The 17,889-nt window shown below is 40.3% G+C and overlaps 1 protein-coding gene across 3 annotated transcripts in view; it reads left to right on the top strand.

Annotated features, from left to right (window-relative positions):
- dennd1b (DENN/MADD domain containing 1B) overlaps positions 1–17,889 on the top strand; it is a 97,943-nt gene that overhangs the window by 5,504 nt on the left and 74,550 nt on the right. For all 3 annotated transcript variants that reach the window (XM_044044702.1, XM_044044701.1, XM_044044700.1), the window contains exon 3: positions 16,362–16,405. In XM_044044702.1, coding sequence (XP_043900637.1) covers positions 16,362–16,405 — 44 coding nt within the window. The remainder of the gene's footprint in view (positions 1–16,361; positions 16,406–17,889) is intronic.

Here is a 17,889-nt window from a genome sequence, read left to right as displayed (position 1 = left end):
AATAAACTTAATAGATCACCATATCAATTTTACAGCAACATTCATGCTGCAATTAGGGGAACGATTTATTGTAAAAAAGAAAAAAAAAAAATCAACCTTCAATGAGGGCAGCTGTGCTAGTCCTAATACCTCTCAGGACTGTAGGGGCTTGGGTTTGAAATAAAGCCCTGGTTCTTCTCTTTGTGGTTTACTTTGCATGCTGTTTTTCTTTTTCTGAATTCCTCCCACAGTTCACACATGCAGGTCAGATGAATTGGGAGTTCTACTTTGTCCTTGAGTGAATGTGAATGTTTTACTGTGCCTTGCAATAGACTTGACATTCTGCCCAGGGGTGTGTCCATGTGTTTTAGATGCTTCAGCCCTTTCGTTTCACTCAACACAAATCAAATCAATTTTATTTATGTGGCCCAAACACAAATTCACCTGGCTTTACAGATTTTACATATATACATACTCTATACTTAATGCCGTGTGTGAAGGCTGTGTCACTGAGCAACTGCATCTCACACGGGGGGTTGGCCTTTTAAAACGGTCATGAATAATATCCTTTTAAATATGCCTTCACAACTCAAATGCCAGGACTCTGCAGTATAAATCCATGCATCGGTTCTGTTGGTCTTTCATTGTCTACTGCTTCATCCTCCACATCGAACATCCTGGACAGGTCGGCAGTCCATCACAGAGGCCAACACAACGAGACAAACGACCATTCAAGCAATTTAGAGTGTCAAATTAACCTCTGCATGTTTTTGGACTGTGGGAGGGAACCCACAAGCACATAGAGAGGACATGCAAACTCCAGGCCGTATCAGTCATACAGTATTAGTCATATTTCACAATAAAGCTTTACTGAAAAAATTGATTCAAGGAACTGAGATACTAGCATGCTTCTACTTAGAAGATATAGATATTGAAACTATGGTGAAAGATCATTTTCATTTTCTATTTTGCTATGAAACGTGTGTGACTGGTTGTAAAAATTAGGGATGGACTATTTGAATATTAAAAGGGATTATTTGTTGAATATTGTGAAAGTATGTTAAGAGTGTTGAGCTAAGAGGAGCAGCTAATGAGATGCATTCAAAGACCCTGGTATATTTCATCACCTCTGTGCGATCTACATCATCTGGAGCTCGGAGGAGCTGCTGCGAGATGTATTCAAGAAACCTCTTAAATGTAATCACTTCTGCAAACACACAAGGTATAACAAACAAATGCTGCCACAATGTGATAATAGATGCACCACAAATTAGGTAGTCAGTGGAGCAGAAGTCTTTTTTTTTTAATCACTGAAAATTATTGATAAATATTTTATTTAGGTTTTGTGTTTTTTTCATATAATGATGTATATTCACATAAACTAATCAACTATTTATAATCAAACTAATAATGGAATAGTCATGCCCATCCCTAGTAAAAACAGGTGAGTGGTCTCATCTGTAAAAGAGCGACTCTGTCTGAGACACAGGTGTCATGTGGACACTGATAACTGCTGTAATCAGTAAGAATGCACGCCTAAAAGACAATTATTGTGACCTTGTGCCCATATATTGCATTTATGCTTGGTATTCATACTGTATACTATTAAGCATGTGACTTTTTTACGGAGAAAAGTGACAGGTTTATTGTCTACATTTTCAGAGATCTTGTCACTAATTCTTGTTAACTGTGAAAATATCACTATGCACTTGCACACATTTTCAGATTGGAGAAAAGGAAAAAGTGTAAGGCCTTTGATCGGCCTTATAGCTTCACTTTGTCCAATTATGAAAAGTTACTTGTGTTCTGAATTCTAAGAACATTTCCACTGAGACCCCGAGGTTTCACAGTGTCACCTGCTGTTCGCTAGTTATTATCAAACTGCCTCCTTTCCTGCTGTAGTGCTCTCACTGTGATGTCCCCCCCCCTTTGGCTTCCAGCTCTTCCCATATCCACCCTTTGTATTCGTAGAGCAAGACTCCTTTGTAAAACTTTTAGAAAAGGTTGAACGTTGACATTCTGCAAAATGTCAGAATTGCTCCTTGACCCGGGCGTTGTCGGTGCTGCGATCTGATTGGATTCTGGCTGTGTGTTGAGTTCATTGCTCACACTTAGATGGGAGGCCATTGGAGTACTAACAGATGCCATGGCAACAAGGAGGGTGTTGATTGGTCATTAGAGAGGCCACACTCCTCTACTCACACTCCTGAGAGGACCCCAGGGTCTCACACTTTGTTTATCTTGCAACCCTTCTGCTTTTCTCTTTTGTCTCACTCGTATGACTTTGCTAAATTGGCTTTTTTTTTCTTTTCTTTTTTTTACAAAGAATTACAGCTATCACACAAGTCCCTGTTGTCTTTTATCTGTTTCGTATGAAAAGAATTGAAGAAGTCTTTTCACTTTCCTTATAACAAGACAGTAGTGATTTCTAAGAAATGGTTACTCTGTGTCTTCTGAGTAAATCTAGCATCACGTTGGACCCACAGAGCAATCTGATCTAACCCTATTTTGTGTCTGCATGTCAGGTCTCAGTTAGTTGGCTGTTTGTACAATGACTTAATGACATAGCATTAGATCTTACACATTTGTTTAAGTGTCCTGCAAAACATGCAATATATGGAAGCTACTCATTTCCTGGAAACATTAGAGGAACATTAAGAATCACTTAAAAATAATTATTCTACTGATATTGGCTGAAATGTCAAAAGATTTAGATTGTAGAACATTCAAATGTGCTACTGACTAAATCACTATATAAGAATAATCATGAAATTAACAAATAAATGAGCAAATAAATTTGTAAAAACAGCAGTTGATATTTTTTGACGTGAGCCTAACATACACTGGGTTGTAACCTGCATGTTACTGAGTGTGGAGAACCTTCTTGGGACATTAAACATCTTGTTGTATAAACATTTACATGTTCACAAATCAAGTGTAGACTAATCAATGTGAATCCAGTCTCTAAGGTAGAATCACCTGTTAGTGCTGAGTTTATTTTTGTCACGCTTTCATCCCAAGTGTATTACACAAGTGTATTGTTTGTATTTTTTTTTTTTTTTTGGTCAACCAGACCACAAAGTTGGCTGAGTCGGTGTGAATGTGTCTCTCATTGCTCTCCAGCCTTGCTCCTTTGTCCTTGTCTGGAGTTATTTGTAACTCCCTACTTGGAGCCACTCATCCATTCAGTAACCGTGTAGTGGCCTGCTGCTTACTGGGTTTGGTTCCAGCTTCTTTCTCATTCAAAAGAAACAGAGACGAGTGCTGCCCTCACGTTTCAGCCAAGTCGAGCTTTAGTTCAATTAATATTTACTTGTGTTGAAGTCGGAGCATCACCACGAGACTTTGCACTTTCACTGCATCGCTTGCAATTTTAGTGTGAAATTGAGAATTGTTTTGTTAGTGTAGACATGCGACCTGTGAGCTATTATTCATGCTTTGAAGTTTTTATCTTTGTATTTTTAAATAAGACAAATATTGCAGACTTTTCAGTGATTTTCACCTCTTTCATTGCAGAAGAATTCACCATTGCCTGTCAGAGCTAATGTGGCTCATTTGTTATTACAGTTTTCGCTGTCCAGGAGCAGCTGCCTTTTTCACACATACGTGTTTTCACCCACGTGGCACATCTCCTGACACACTACCTGTGCTTCCTTTTGCATATCAACAGTTTTGTGGTTATCACTCAGTTTCACAGTCGCAATCAAGGTGCAAACCTTCTCACCCTCTTTTCTGACTATCACTCGTTATGACAGAGACAGGCGAGCGCTACGGGGGAAAGTGGAGGAAACGGGTCACTGGGACATTTCAGGTGGCACCATGTGACCTTGTTACACTCCTTGTTTTGACACAGACACATGCACACCGCCACCACCGCGTCGACTGCTGCGAGGGAACTTTTCTGTCTTCAGAGTACAAAGCGTTATTAACCAGTCCTTGAGGAATTGGGGCAAAATGAGGTGGAGTTGGACAGATATAGGGATGGAAGATGGAGAAGAGAAAGTAATGTAATGTAATGTGGATATGATGGTGGCAGTAGTCTGTAGACTGAGAGGTGAGATGGTGTGCGGGTTGCAGGCTTACCTTTCCTTTTTACGGAAGCAGTACTGAAATTCCTGGGGAAAACGGTGTTCTCTGTGACTGTATTAAGAGGTATATTTTTAAGTGTATTGTGTGTACTGTGGCTGTGCGTACACGGCTGCGTGGATGTGTGTGGCTGGGCATAAGAAGGAGACTCAGAAGCCGTGGGAGCTGCAGAAGGCTCATCTGAATTCACTAATGCTTCCAGACGGAGAGAACATGGAAAGACTTCTAGGCACTGACACTCGCGGGCTATTTTTAGATTTACCCTTTCCTCGGTGAATAAGTAGGGAAAAGCAGGGACCTGATCAATATTTTAAAGTGAGAAGATTTTGATGAATGCAGAATATATCTGTCAGCTAAGCTCGATGACAGTTGATTGCCAGGAGTTTTAGGTTATATGTTCAGCGCAGCAGATGGCATAAGCGTATGCAACCAAACACACACAGTTGCACACGCACAAACACACGCAACCAATCATTCTGAGTCAAAAAACAATGATTGGCCGGTTCTTCTTATGCATGTAACACCAATGTGGCCTAGTTTAGCCCACAAATGAAAAGGATTAGTGCAGTGATGGTAATCTGTTCTAGTCTTACAAATTGGATTCTCTCTCCTCCCCCCCACCCCCCCAAAAAGAAAAAAATATGTTGACATCCATGACTGTCATGTTGAGCAGATTTAATGATGGCAGGATTTTAAGAGGATTTTCAGCTGACTCACTTGTCATGACAACAGTCGTCAGTGGCAATGCAATTTAGGGAATATGATTTTTCCATTGCCCTTTGGATTATTGCAGATAACAAACCTATGAATTAAACCAGAGATTGTGACACATTATTGTACGGCAAGATAATGTATACAAATAAAGATCACTCATGAAATCAAATACAATTTTGTTGGAACAAAATCGATAATGTAGATTAAGTTATATATGTACTACGCCACAGTCAATGCAATTTGATTAAATACTACTTCTATTAGAAAGTTGGAAGCACATGGTCATTTCTTAGTAGATATTCTCAGCATATAACCTCAAAGCCATTCAAAAAATGTATTCAGGACTTGGGACAGGACAGTGCAAAAGTGTCGCCTTATTCTTGGGTATTGGGAATCTTTGAAGTTGAGTTTGAGAAATTCAAGATTTAACTGTCCTGGATGTCATATTGAACAAGATGTAGCATGTTCTGTGACGTCCTGTGGAAACATTTACCTGTAATGGTTAGTAGAAAAATGCATGTATTTAGTAGATTATAACCACAGGTATTTTCTTTTTTCAGCATAAGGGTAATGTGAGGTGATCTGAATGGCAGAGATGGCTACAGAGGCGCTCTCTTGAAGTGTGTGGGCTGCTGCCACATAGACTGATGGTCTAAATAATCTGAAAGACAGAAATGTATTTTCACTGGCAATTAAGGAAATCACCCTACTTATTGACATGATGTGAGTACCGGTATCTTGACATCTAGGCTGTTTACCTTTAGACCGTAATTTTGTAGCCGAGGCCGAACCCATGTCAAGCAGAAGTAGTGGTGCAAGGCTATACTGTCTGTGCTGTCATTTCAGCTTCTGTCCTCACTATTTACATGTCAACAGCCCTTGCCCTAAGGCTACATGTCTCCACTCAAGGCTGCTCCTGTGTTGCCTTACACCACACAATTACTGGGAAGATGATGGCGTTTACGTGCGGGTTACCCTCACTGGCCCTTAATTTGGTTTCTGGCCTATTTTTCAAGACTGCAAATATAGGTCGCTCTTGATGGCTTTGCGAGTGTCTGAGACCATTTATCACTGCAAATCATACTATTCGTCCAAAGTCTTTGTTTACTGAAAACACACACACACGCACGCATGCGTGCACACGCACACACACACAGCTATCCTTTTTAAGGACACTGCATTGAATAAATTGAACTCATTGGGGCAGCCTAAACAAAGTGTTTTCTCTTACCATAACCATAATTAAACAACAATTAAATCCTAAACTCAACCTAACCACAATTCAAATCTTAGCCGTTCTGACAAGACCAGTGAGAGAAGCACTCTTCTGTTGTTAAGTGAAGTTTTGTTGAGTGGTGGACAATTCCAATTTTACTGCATGGTATTAAGTAGAACATTTGAATGAACAGTTGTTCTTTTTGAGACAAACTGCAAATAATAATGCCGTTTAAACTTCTTTGTGGTCAGTTATAGATTAAAACAAGTGTTATCCAGCTTGGTCTCAGGACCTGTTCCGCTGCTGCAGCGTTGCTTTGTTAGTAAAGGATGCAAATGTGTTTTTGTAATGGTTATCGATTTGATCTTATCTGAGTACCACTGTAAGATGAATTTTAAATATTTGAGCATGACTGTGGGCACTTATTCACTAATAAGCATTTACTTACGAGTATAAAATGTTAATCAGTGAATCAAATCAGTTTTATTTGGATAGTCAAATTTAAAAATCACATTTTGCCTCAGTGGGCCTTTCATGATTTGACATCCTCTTCTTGGATCTTTGCTCTCCCCTAAAATATCTTTTTTTAACATGGAGGCAAATTAAACATGTGAAATAGATTTCACATGTACACATAAACACTTACACTGACTTGAACATTGAGTGTTAAATCCATTTAAACAGACGTACCTTTTATAGGTCTCTTGCCGAAACACTCTAAAATTATAATTTAAAGTGCTTCCATCGCAGCATAACAGTTCATTACCACAAAAGATCTTGATTTTGCAATAATGGTTTGCGTCATACCTTGTTTTTTTTTTTGCCTTTATTTTTTTTTTTTAACAAAGTGAGTAATTCATTAATTAATCTGTAATAACTATGTGAAAAATAATCGTAAGCTGCTACTTTAATTAGGTCTTAAGTAATTTAATGGTTCAGCAGTTATCTTTATGGAACTCAGTTTCTAACTGCAGCTATAAATCAGGGTCCTGTGTGAATGTGGATGACAGGGAGCTGAAGCTGTGAGATCAGCCTGAAAGTAATCGGTCCACAGTGGGTATGACTTGTGTTTATTAATCCACATCAACCACCCGGGTTTGTGTGGGAAGTGAAGTGAAGGGTGTGCAGTTATAATGTCATGTATTGACAAATAAATGAACTGTTGGAATAAAAATAAAATGATGATTGATGCAAACTAAAATCACCTTTATTTATTGATTGTTGGTGCTGATATTAATTAAGATAGACATTTCTGACTTATACTCCTTTACTCATTTAAGGTTGTGTTAAACTAAAAAAACAAAAACAAAACATAAGTCCTGGAGAAAGAAAATTGGAAAAGGGCAATTAGAGAATTAAGAAAAATTAATGACTTAGGGTTATTTTTTTTTTATCTCCAACTAAACACTAGGGTTCCAAAATATCCACTTTTCCTAATGTAGCCATTTGAATTATAAGGAAATATTTGAGTTTCTGTGGTTGTATACTTATGCTATTATAATATATAATTATAAAAAGTTTGCCCAATATTTTTCCCCTCAGCATTTTCCCCATCAGTCCTGCAGAGCGCTGAGACCCCGATGAATGTGTTTGTATACTTTTAACAGATAACACGTGCATTTTCATCCCCGTGGAAAGATTGGCTGACTCACTGACTGTCTGACTGCCTGACTGAGAGCTGTCTGTCTGTCAGCCTTTACATGTGAACTTCAAATCACAGCTCTGCAGCACCGAGCATGTAGCCGCCAAAGGCAAGGCTTTACACTGTCATCAGCACCACACGGCTGCCTCTGGGTGCTGTGCCATATGACATTAACTGAGATCGATCCTCTCAACACCTCAAGGAGCTGCTGTGCTACACAGTGTTTTCTCTGATGCTGCAACCACCACCTCAAAGACGAGAAAAAGGAACCTCGCTCCCGAGCACATGTAACTGTCTGACAATGACCTGATCTCCAGCTTTCTGAAACTTTTAAAGTTGTGCATCCAAAAACTAAAAAAAAATTTGTCATGCTCATCAGGCCAAGGTGCCAGTTCTGTCAGAAGAGACTTCACAAAAAATCTGTCATTCCATTTTTTCAGAGCAGAGTCAACAGTTTGCAACCATAACAAACAATTTTTCACACAGGAATAAACAAGAATAAACATGAAAACCCCCACAATCTATATTATTTTACACTAGGGTTGTCGGTCACGATACTGGAATTTTAAACTTGATACAGAGACTTTAATATCATTACATTTAAAAATTATACTTTTTAAAGATTAAGATTAGAACAGAACAAACAAGTACAAAATAAATACAGTATTACTTAATTGTCATTTTCTAATCCTCCATGTCTTTTCATGCACATTAGCTCAGTAAAACAGATATAAGTGTAGTAAGCCTTCATAGATGTTTGTCTGAAGCAGATGGTTGAACCATATGGAAACATTTGCATGAAGTAGTCTACGTTTTTTTTAAAAAATCAGCCAATGACCTGCGTTGGAATCACTGTTACAGTGCTGCTGAAAATAAACATTTTGGATAATATCTGCGATTTCAGATTTCCGGAAACATTACTGCCTTAATGTCAGAGCCTGGGTTCGGTGGCAGCTGTAGTTGTTTCAGTAAAAAAACAAAAAAAAAAAAACAAAGTAGGAGAGTGGAGTCTGTCTTTGGACACAGTGGTTTGTTTTGGCTTATCTTAAGAATCTAACACCCCCCCCCACACACACACACTCACACAACAAACAGGCTGTCTGTGTACTGCGTTGAAGATGCAGTCATGCGTAGCTGGTGTCTGACATAATGTTGGACCAGTATGGAATCTGACTGGGAATATCAATGCTGATTTGTGGTGATACACAGAGGCTGTCACAAAGGTTGCATCCATATGCTGTGCCACTCATTCGTGAAGCTGTGAAATTGGGTTGCATCCCGACTAGCCTGGAGACAGTATCACTTTCACTTCTCTCTTTCTGTGTGTGTCTCTTCACCTCTTCTCCCCCTCTGTCTCTCGTGTTCTCACTCTCTCAACTCGTCCAACTGAAGCATTTTTCTCATAGAGCTGGGAAGACAGAACAACTAATGTGGCATTAATAGGGTCACATCATCACCATGCAGCGCTTTCTTTCTTTCTTCTCCTTCCAGTGAGGGTGAGGCTGTTGTTTATCTTCTTCAGATGTGTCTGTAGAAATGGCTTAGAAATCCCCCAGGCCATCATCGCTCACATGTGATGTCTGCCAGTTTATTTTTTTTTCTTGGCTGGTAAAAAAGGCTCTACCTTAGAGATTGTTTTTTGTTTATTCAGATTTTCATGGAAGTGCTGGAAATGAAAGTTTTTCCACTCCTTTTTAAATCCAGACCCTTTTCAAAGACTTCATCTGAAGGAAGCTACCTTTTGTGTGTTTTTCATAAGCACATTTACAACTAGTCTTCTTCTAATTCAATCCATGTAATCAATGATTAACGCTGATCTGTTTCTGCCAATCCCAAGTCCTCGGGTTTAACAACATAGTGTGACAAATCAGTATCAGTAAACTTAAGGACCATATCATCGTTTAAGAAGTTTCTCTTTTCTCAAAACCTCTGCTCACTAAATCAGCATGAAATGTAATGCCATTTTCAGTGTGCAGTCTGAGACGCGATAGGCAAATGAAAAAAAAAAAAAAGAAGGTTTTAAACGTCTGTGAGTGTGGTTTTCTTTCTGCTGGCCTTCCTTTGAAAGACGCCAGTTAATCTGCTTACTCCTTTAGTTGTGAGTGGAGGGGTTGGGCCTCCTCCCGGCCAGAATAAGGCTACTGATCCAGAAGTAAAACGATGACCACCACAGTTATTCCATCCCTGAGGTTGAACAGCCCCCTCTAGTCTGCTTTAGGCACACCTCACCTCCTCCCCCTACTCCACCGTACCCTCCCTCAGAGGGAAGAAAGCTCCTTGTTCTGACAATAGACATTTTTGCCATATGTTGGCTTGACATCTTCATCAGGTTCACAGCAGGTTACCTTAGTTAACTTTCACTCCACTGCCTGATGGGATTTTCTCCCTGTGTTTCTCCAGTCGGCCCAGGCTCAAAGTCTAGACGGCCTCTGAGGCAGGGTCCTTCCAGCCCCGTGTCCACAATGGCCGTATTGTGGATGGTTAGTAGCGGTAGCTTCCTCCCATTACAGCTAACAGGCCAGTGCTAAAACAATGCTTTTGTCTGGGGGCATATGAGAGGGCCTAATCCACTACATACTGTGAAATAAGTCTCTCTCCGAGATGAGAGAGTGAGTCAGTGAAACAGAGTGAATGAAATCATTGCCAAGGAGGTTAGAGTGCAGCAGTTTAACCCCTGGCCAAGAAAGAGGGAGGAGAGGAGGCAAAGGGAGCGAGAGAAAGAAGGAACAAGGAGAGGCAGGCACTACATCCCTTCATCTCCGGAGCATGGATGGAGAAGAGGGGCTGCCGGTGGCTTTCACAGCCTCTCTTCTCACCAGAGGAGCTGCTGTTCACCATATGGGATTTGGCCTCTCTTAACAAACAGGCCCCCCATTCACGCACAACACACATTCAGTTATCTGCAGAATAAGGTGAAAAAAGTGCATTTTTTTATGCTATTAGAACACTGGATGGCCATGAGGGCTCCACGTCTGTGTTTGAATCACATAGTATAGAGAATTATAAACGAGAAGCTTTCATCTAAATGTGTATTCACACTGGATTTAGGGTTAGGTCTTTGTTGTGTTTTGCTGCAGTCTCTCTTAGTTTTAAAGCCTGAATCAGGCATTCAGGCCACAACATCTAAGGTGCTGCTATAGAAACACTGTGCCCCCTGTTCTGTGGGTGTATATCATATTTATCGTACACTTTCTCCAACACTGTCACAGGCTATTTTTTCTCTCGCCAAAGCTTTACATCATTCAAAGTAAGGCAGTAAGTAAGTTTGGGCTTATTTTTCTAGGTTAGTGACAACATGACTTTAAGTTTAGCTTGCAGTGCAGTGCTGGGCAGTGTGTGGTTTGTGACACACAAGTGTTACAGTATGTGCCAACTTTTTCTTCAAGCCAGCAGCATTAGGGCAGCATTAGAAATGACATTCTCTGCCAACAGCCTCTCTTTTAGCCTACTCGGAAATCCCAAGAAGCATAGGTTTTTGCCAAGATGAAGATGCCAGTGTTTTTTCATTTTTAGCCTACTTGTTAGTGCCAGCGAATACATTTATGCAGAGGCATAAGAGATGAAGGTGTAGGCTTATATATTTTTTTGTTGTTGCTCTTATGTTTTGATGCACATATACCTTGCTAATTTATTCTGTTTAATCCCGTCACATTTAATGATCCACCTGAGTAGGTAGGAAGGAATAGTGTCACTTGAGAGAGGAGAGATCTACCTCCCACTCATGAGCATCCAACCATTTCTTACCATCGCATCATCCGTCCTCCTCCCACTCCCTTCCCTGCTGCCCTGCTCTCAGCTCCCAGCACCCTTCACCTATTAACCCTCCTTTCTCCTCGCTCATTCTCCTCTCCGACATTTAAAGACAGGTGTCTCAGGAATACCCCAAACATTGATTTTTGTCCATCTCAACCACCTCAGCCCCCCTCCCTCCCTCCCCAGTATCTGTGTCACGGCTCAGGGCTGCTTTCATGTTGCCCCATCGTTACTGTTGGAGGTCACCCACGCTTGAAGCCCTCTGGGATCAATGAACATGCTACTGTACAGAAAAATATTCACTCCCGAGCTTGCTATCTGTCTGTAAACACGCATGCATTTGTAGAGCACACATTTGCACACAGACACATTTGCCCTTTGCACACAAAGACCAACGGTCCCTGCTTGAGCTTGTCGTCACATTCTCCCACCTCCATTTTCTGTGGTGTGAATGGAGGAATCTAACTCTGGATAGGTGATTTCAATTCAATTCTCACCCATAGGATCTGTTTACACTCGGCGGGGGTGAAATATGCCATTGGTTGTTTTCCCCTCGTCACTCTGGCTGCCACTGGTGTCACATGAAATGGACTGTTTTTTACACAGTTTAAACAACTCTTTGTAGATTTTGTCAACTGTAGGAAATACTATAAAAATGTTCTGAATCGTTTTCTTTTTGAGAGTGAGAGGCTGAAGTCTAACATATGAATGTTTAATGGGAAAAAGGTTCTGTGTCAGAGCTATAAACAGCTCAGGCATGTTCATAAAAACTGTATGAAAAAAGAAGAATTACAGAAATGCTGTGATTGTCAGATGATTGTGCTTACGTAGTGTCCATTAACAAAACACTGGACATTTTTATGTAACTTTTCAGTGTGTGTTTGAGTTTGTGTATTTGCGTGTGCATATGTGCACTTGCCTGCATTTACAGTAACTGCAGGTGTTGATGCCCAATGCCGATATGTTGTCTCCATTCAATCGTTTTGACAACCTGCTCATATTGTCTTTCAGTAGTGTTAAGTATTGACTTGGGGTGACAACCTGCAGGGTGGGCTTGGCTGCTGACCTGAAAATGTTCAGGCCAAAATGGAAACAAAGTGATAATGCTATTATTTTGAGATTCTAAAAATCCTTCCCCCCCTCACCCCCCCACAAAGGCACGGAACCTCGACACAAGTCCACTGGCTCGAGCCCTTGTCCTCCATCACCCCGGTTGAAAGAGAGACATGTGTTTACATCATTTGCTATACTGTTGCATTTTTAAGGATGTAAAAGTGGCATTGACATTCAGAGGGCAGACACACATGCACATAGCCGATTCATATTGGATTTATTTCCACATACAAATGAGGCTTGAAACAAGACCGAGGACATCTGAAGTCATGTGCTTTTTTGCCGGCTTACATGTTCATGGGTCATATCTGATTTGTGCCACATGGGAGGAAAAGATCAGAATTGGGTCACTTGCACTATGCAGTGTAAATGCAGCTTTGTAATTGTCAACTTTGACGGAAAGCCACCATTCTCTGCAACATGTAGAACATGTTGTATGACCTTACAAACAAGCCAAAAACATTTGATTTCAGTTGACTTCCTTAGAGGCTGCAGAAAGAAATATTTTGACCAGAATCCATCTGTCTTGCACTACAAATATTCAACTTGTGGCAACACATTTCATCTGAGCAATTCATGAACAACTTGTTTGCACCTGAGTTTCTTTTTTTGTGTGCTTGTGCTCCAATGGTTGCAAGTCATCTTTGCACATTTTGCCAACTGACACAAGTACTTTTAGAATTCATTAAGAAACTGCATAATGTTTTTGGTCAGTATCGCAGAGCTCTTTGTGTGTGTGTGTGTGTGTGTGTGTGTGTGTGTATATATACAAAGGGGGGCTGGATTAACCAGTGCAGGATCTGTCATGGTGACATTTGTGTCCCCTGGCAGAGCAGCAGGGTTCCTCTTCACCTCTGTAACCTTCAACTTACAGCCCCGACTCCCTTCAGGCTCCCTCTCGCGTACACCACACGCCCAGCATGTCTGAAGGGAGGGGCATACGGACACAAGAGAGCGAGGGGAAAAAAAAAATAAGAGCAGGGGACAGAGGCTGAGATGAAGGGGAGGAAAGGTTGTGGAAGATAATAATTTAATATTGCGATGTAATTTTCTTCACTATCGATATGTACATATATATGTGTGTGTGTGTGTGTATATATATATATATATATATAAATATGTGTTTGCATATGTGTATATATATATATATATATATATATGTACACATATATACTTCACTTGTTTGAATGACTGTCCTAAAGGATAGGACATTAAATTGTTCATCACTCTTAAATAATAGGTTATTACTGCTTTTGCTGGATCATGAAAAAGAAAATTGTAATATATACATATATTATACATATAGCCTGTTGGTTCAGCTGTGAACATGGACACTATAGTTTGGATTTGTGGAATATGGAGAAGATTTTATTATTTGCACGCCTTTTATACATCACTTTGGTAAAGAAGGCAAAAGTTACTATAAACTGGGGCACGACAAGCCACCCACCTTTCCTCCTCTTTTCTGTAGTTCTTGTCCTTTTTTTCCTCTGTCTTGTATCATTGTCCAGCAGGACTTCCCATCCTCTCACCCAGTAAATCAGCATAAAATAGCCCTAACTGTGGCAGATCATAGGAATTGGATAAGGCAGCAGTTGGGGTTGGGGTGTAGAGCTGTAAGCTGTGCCGCTTTTTTTTCCTTTGCCACTCTTTCAAGATGAGGCCCATGAAATTATCCAACAGGATTATGTAAGTCATCATGGAGTCTGCTGCGTCCTGTCATCCGTTCATACATTGTACTCCCGTGCACCCCCTCTGTCTTTCAGACAGCGTGTTACTTTGTAAACTGCTCCACACATTATGTGCATGTCCTCTCTGCTGGCTTTATTAAACCTACGTTCACTTATTTGGCCACATGTGCTGGATAGTATTGTAGGCACATATACCACCTCAGTCTCATAATTTAAAGGTAAACTATCAACAACAAAGATTTTAATCATTTAAAACAGTTACTTCTGTCCCAATATTTATGGAATAAAATGCTGCACTTGTACCTGGCGTTAAACTGTGGTCATGCACATACGCAAACATAACTGTCCCACTATCTATCTAACAGGCAGACTTTGAAAGTGGAAGTGTAACTGTCTGAGAGCAGCAACAGAGATGATCACATGATGAGAGGAAAACGCATAGTGGAAGGAGTAAGGAACTGTAAAAACATTATATACATAGAATATCCACCAATAAATCGGAGGGAGTGAGTGTTCGCTGACCATGGCTGAAGCTCCCTGGAGAAATGTGTTCTAGCTATACTTTCACACATCTACACTGCAGAGATGTTTTTGAGGTGAGGACCGAGGCTTTTTAGGTTTGGTCGAGTTCAGTATTTGTGATGCTAAGCAGCCAGCTGCTCTCTGCTTGGGTTGCTGGCATCCAGTGTGTTGAACTACAACCTGCTGAGTTAGTGGCTCAGTGACGAACGCTGACGCAACAGAAAACAAAACAAAAACACAGTGTGCAGCCAGCAAATAAAAATGTATTTAATGAATACACCAGCTGACTACACCATTGTTATCAGTCATCCAATAATTCAGCGCAAGTTCAGTTTCCTCAATCTCATTTAGTTTTTTTCCAGGTGAGTATTTCTTCTATTTCATGCCGTGTTACTTCCAGATTCAGCTCGCGATGTTAAAGCAGAAGTCTGATATGATCATGAGCCCGTGGGCCTTTGGAATGTCCATGACGATGAACCTGGCATGTGAATACATGCCTCTTCAAACTCTTGCTGTTCCTGCTGAGGTCACAGGGTGACCTTGGAGCTGTGGAGACCATGTTTACCAGAGACCCCTGTGTTCAGGCTGAGGCTGGGTGGCTGCTTCCTTTCAACCACAATATTTAAGCCTAAGAAAAACATGGCATGTTTGTAAGTTAGATGTAAACATGCTGCTACAGGGGCACTGATGCAATCTTAGGCCGACAGCTGAGCTTACTGAGACAAATTATGTGGACATATTGTGGAGTTTTGTGTATTTGTTCCGGAAAATGGTGAAAAACCAAAATACTCATCTTCCTACTCACACAAAAAAGATTATTATTATTTGAGGTATGCTTTGTCTTTTAATTACATAAAACATTCCCAATCTTACTAAATTGTGAAACAAGAAGAATGATTATTCTAGGTTTTTAAGGACTATTTTAGTTTATGTTAATTAGTTATTTATTCTGACAAAAAATTCAGAAAAGAAAAACATCCTTAACTATTTTTTCTTTACATTTCTGCTTGATCGACACTCTTATCCTAAATCAATTACCCCTCGATGTCCTTGATAAAACTTTTGAATCCCCTTAATGTTTTGTATTTACGATAAGTAACTACCATAATGTTAGTCGATATCATGATTGCTTCATTTACTGTACATTTAAAATTTAGGGGGCTAAACTTTCAGCCTTTCGTTTCCCGACAAGACCCAAATGTCTTCTGTGTACAGTAATAATAAACCTGTTAAGTAGAGGCATTTTTCCTCCCTTTTTACCTAACTTTAAGTATCCCGGCTCGTATCAGTGTCGGAATCATTTAACAAATAAATGAGTGTATCTGTAGGTAGGGCTTTCTTAAACGAGCATGATTTGGTGTATAATATAAGCTATCATATCTACACTGAGAATATGGATTTGCATATTATACAGCACATACAGCCTAGACACACTCTCTCTCTTGTCTTTCAGCATGCTCTGCCTTGTGTGTGTGTGTGTGTGTGTGCGTGCGTGCGCGTGCGCTCGCACAGGCGTGCGTGCACAGACTCGAAGCAGCCACCCTTGCCCCCACCCATCTCATTAATATGTATGTGTTCTGAGGCAGCTAGCGAAGACGATGTGTTTCTCACCAGCTGATTAATGCTGTCTGTCAATTACCTCTAGATCCAACCGTGCTGTGGAGCTTCCCCCAGGACCACACAGACCAGGTTGGAACACACTCTGCTTTTTCATATACTTCTCTCACTCAACCTCTCTCTCTCCCCCCTCCCTCTCTCTCTCTCCCCCTCTCTCTCTCTCGCTCACTGCTATAGACAACCTCTACATTTTCTTCTTCCTCTCCCTTCTCCATTCTTTTTCTCAGTGCCCTTACTCACCCTGCCATCCGGTGGTAACCTTCCCAATACCTAACACCACCACTCTCCTCCTCATTCCTTCCTGCTCATCCACCCTCTCTCTCTCTCTCGCGCTCTCATTGAACGTCTGCTGCTAGTAATGAAAAGCAGTGAGCAGGTCTTCAATAACTGACGAATCAGTAATTATCATGCAGCCGTGACAGGAATGCACACCTCTGTTTTCCCCTTACTCGCTCTGTCTCTCTTTGTATTTTCTCGCTATCTCTCTCATTGTCTCGCTCTGCCTGCCTCCTTTTGTTTCACATTTATAATATCATTGGCTTCATTTTCAACCCAAAAGCATATGTTTTGCAGCACTTCCAAAGCGCTATGTCACGAACAAAGTATTGCAGAGTTCTATATATACACTTATATACACATGCAGTACACACACTCACTGGCACATAAGTTGGTATTACTTCCAACTCTCTAAACAGCTACAGAGTCGTTTATTTAAAGCTTTGGTATTATTATCATTTCTATTTATGATAATAATTCTGCACTCACAAAATAATTAAGTTTGATAAAATATGGGAACAGTGAAGGGGGCAAAAAAAACCCAAGCAGTTGTAAAAAATAAAAAATTAAACAGCTTTGTCTGGAGGTTAAACTGTAAGTCTTCCCAAAATGCCCATGTGCATGCACAACTGTGAGCAAGTACAGTAAGTGGAAGTCAGTCTGCGTGTAACCTCTAATGAATATCATTTGGACCAATCCTATACAGCATTTTGCCTCCAGGCAATTAATTAAGCAGACTTTAATTGATAATGTTGCTTCTGCTGTTGGTGACATTTACTCATCCCTGTTGGGCTGCCAATGCAGTCCAAACCTTATCATTCCAGTCTTTCGTATTTGTTGGATTTTTAATTTTCCCGAACCCCTGGTATTAGACTGGGAGACTGGGATTTAGATGCATCAGAAGTATATATATCTCATCAGAGAGTTAACTGAAAGAGTTGTTAGTTTTTCACATGTACCATGTAATACTGATCAAAATTATGGCCAAGACATTTCATTGGCCTGAATTGTCCTCTAAGACAGTCCTAAGATGGTTTAGCTGACTTTATTGGACAATACGTTGGAATCATTTTAAAATGTAATCTGCCTTTTATTTAAAAGGCTTACTCTTTACCCTCAGAAGAATTTACTCTCAGCAGGATGCCTTTGTTTTTATCTCTGGCTTCACATTCAAACAGTCTACATCAAATTTGATCAAAACAATAACAGTAAGTGTTTTCCATGTTGTGCTTGTCACTCAGTACTCTAAGTAGATGAGACTGAATCATCACCTGCCACTG

Source organism: Solea senegalensis, linkage group LG14 (assembly GCF_019176455.1).
Source record: "Solea senegalensis isolate Sse05_10M linkage group LG14, IFAPA_SoseM_1, whole genome shotgun sequence".
NCBI lineage: Eukaryota > Metazoa > Chordata > Actinopteri > Pleuronectiformes > Soleidae > Solea > Solea senegalensis.
This window is presented reverse-complemented; position numbering and strand designations above follow the sequence as displayed.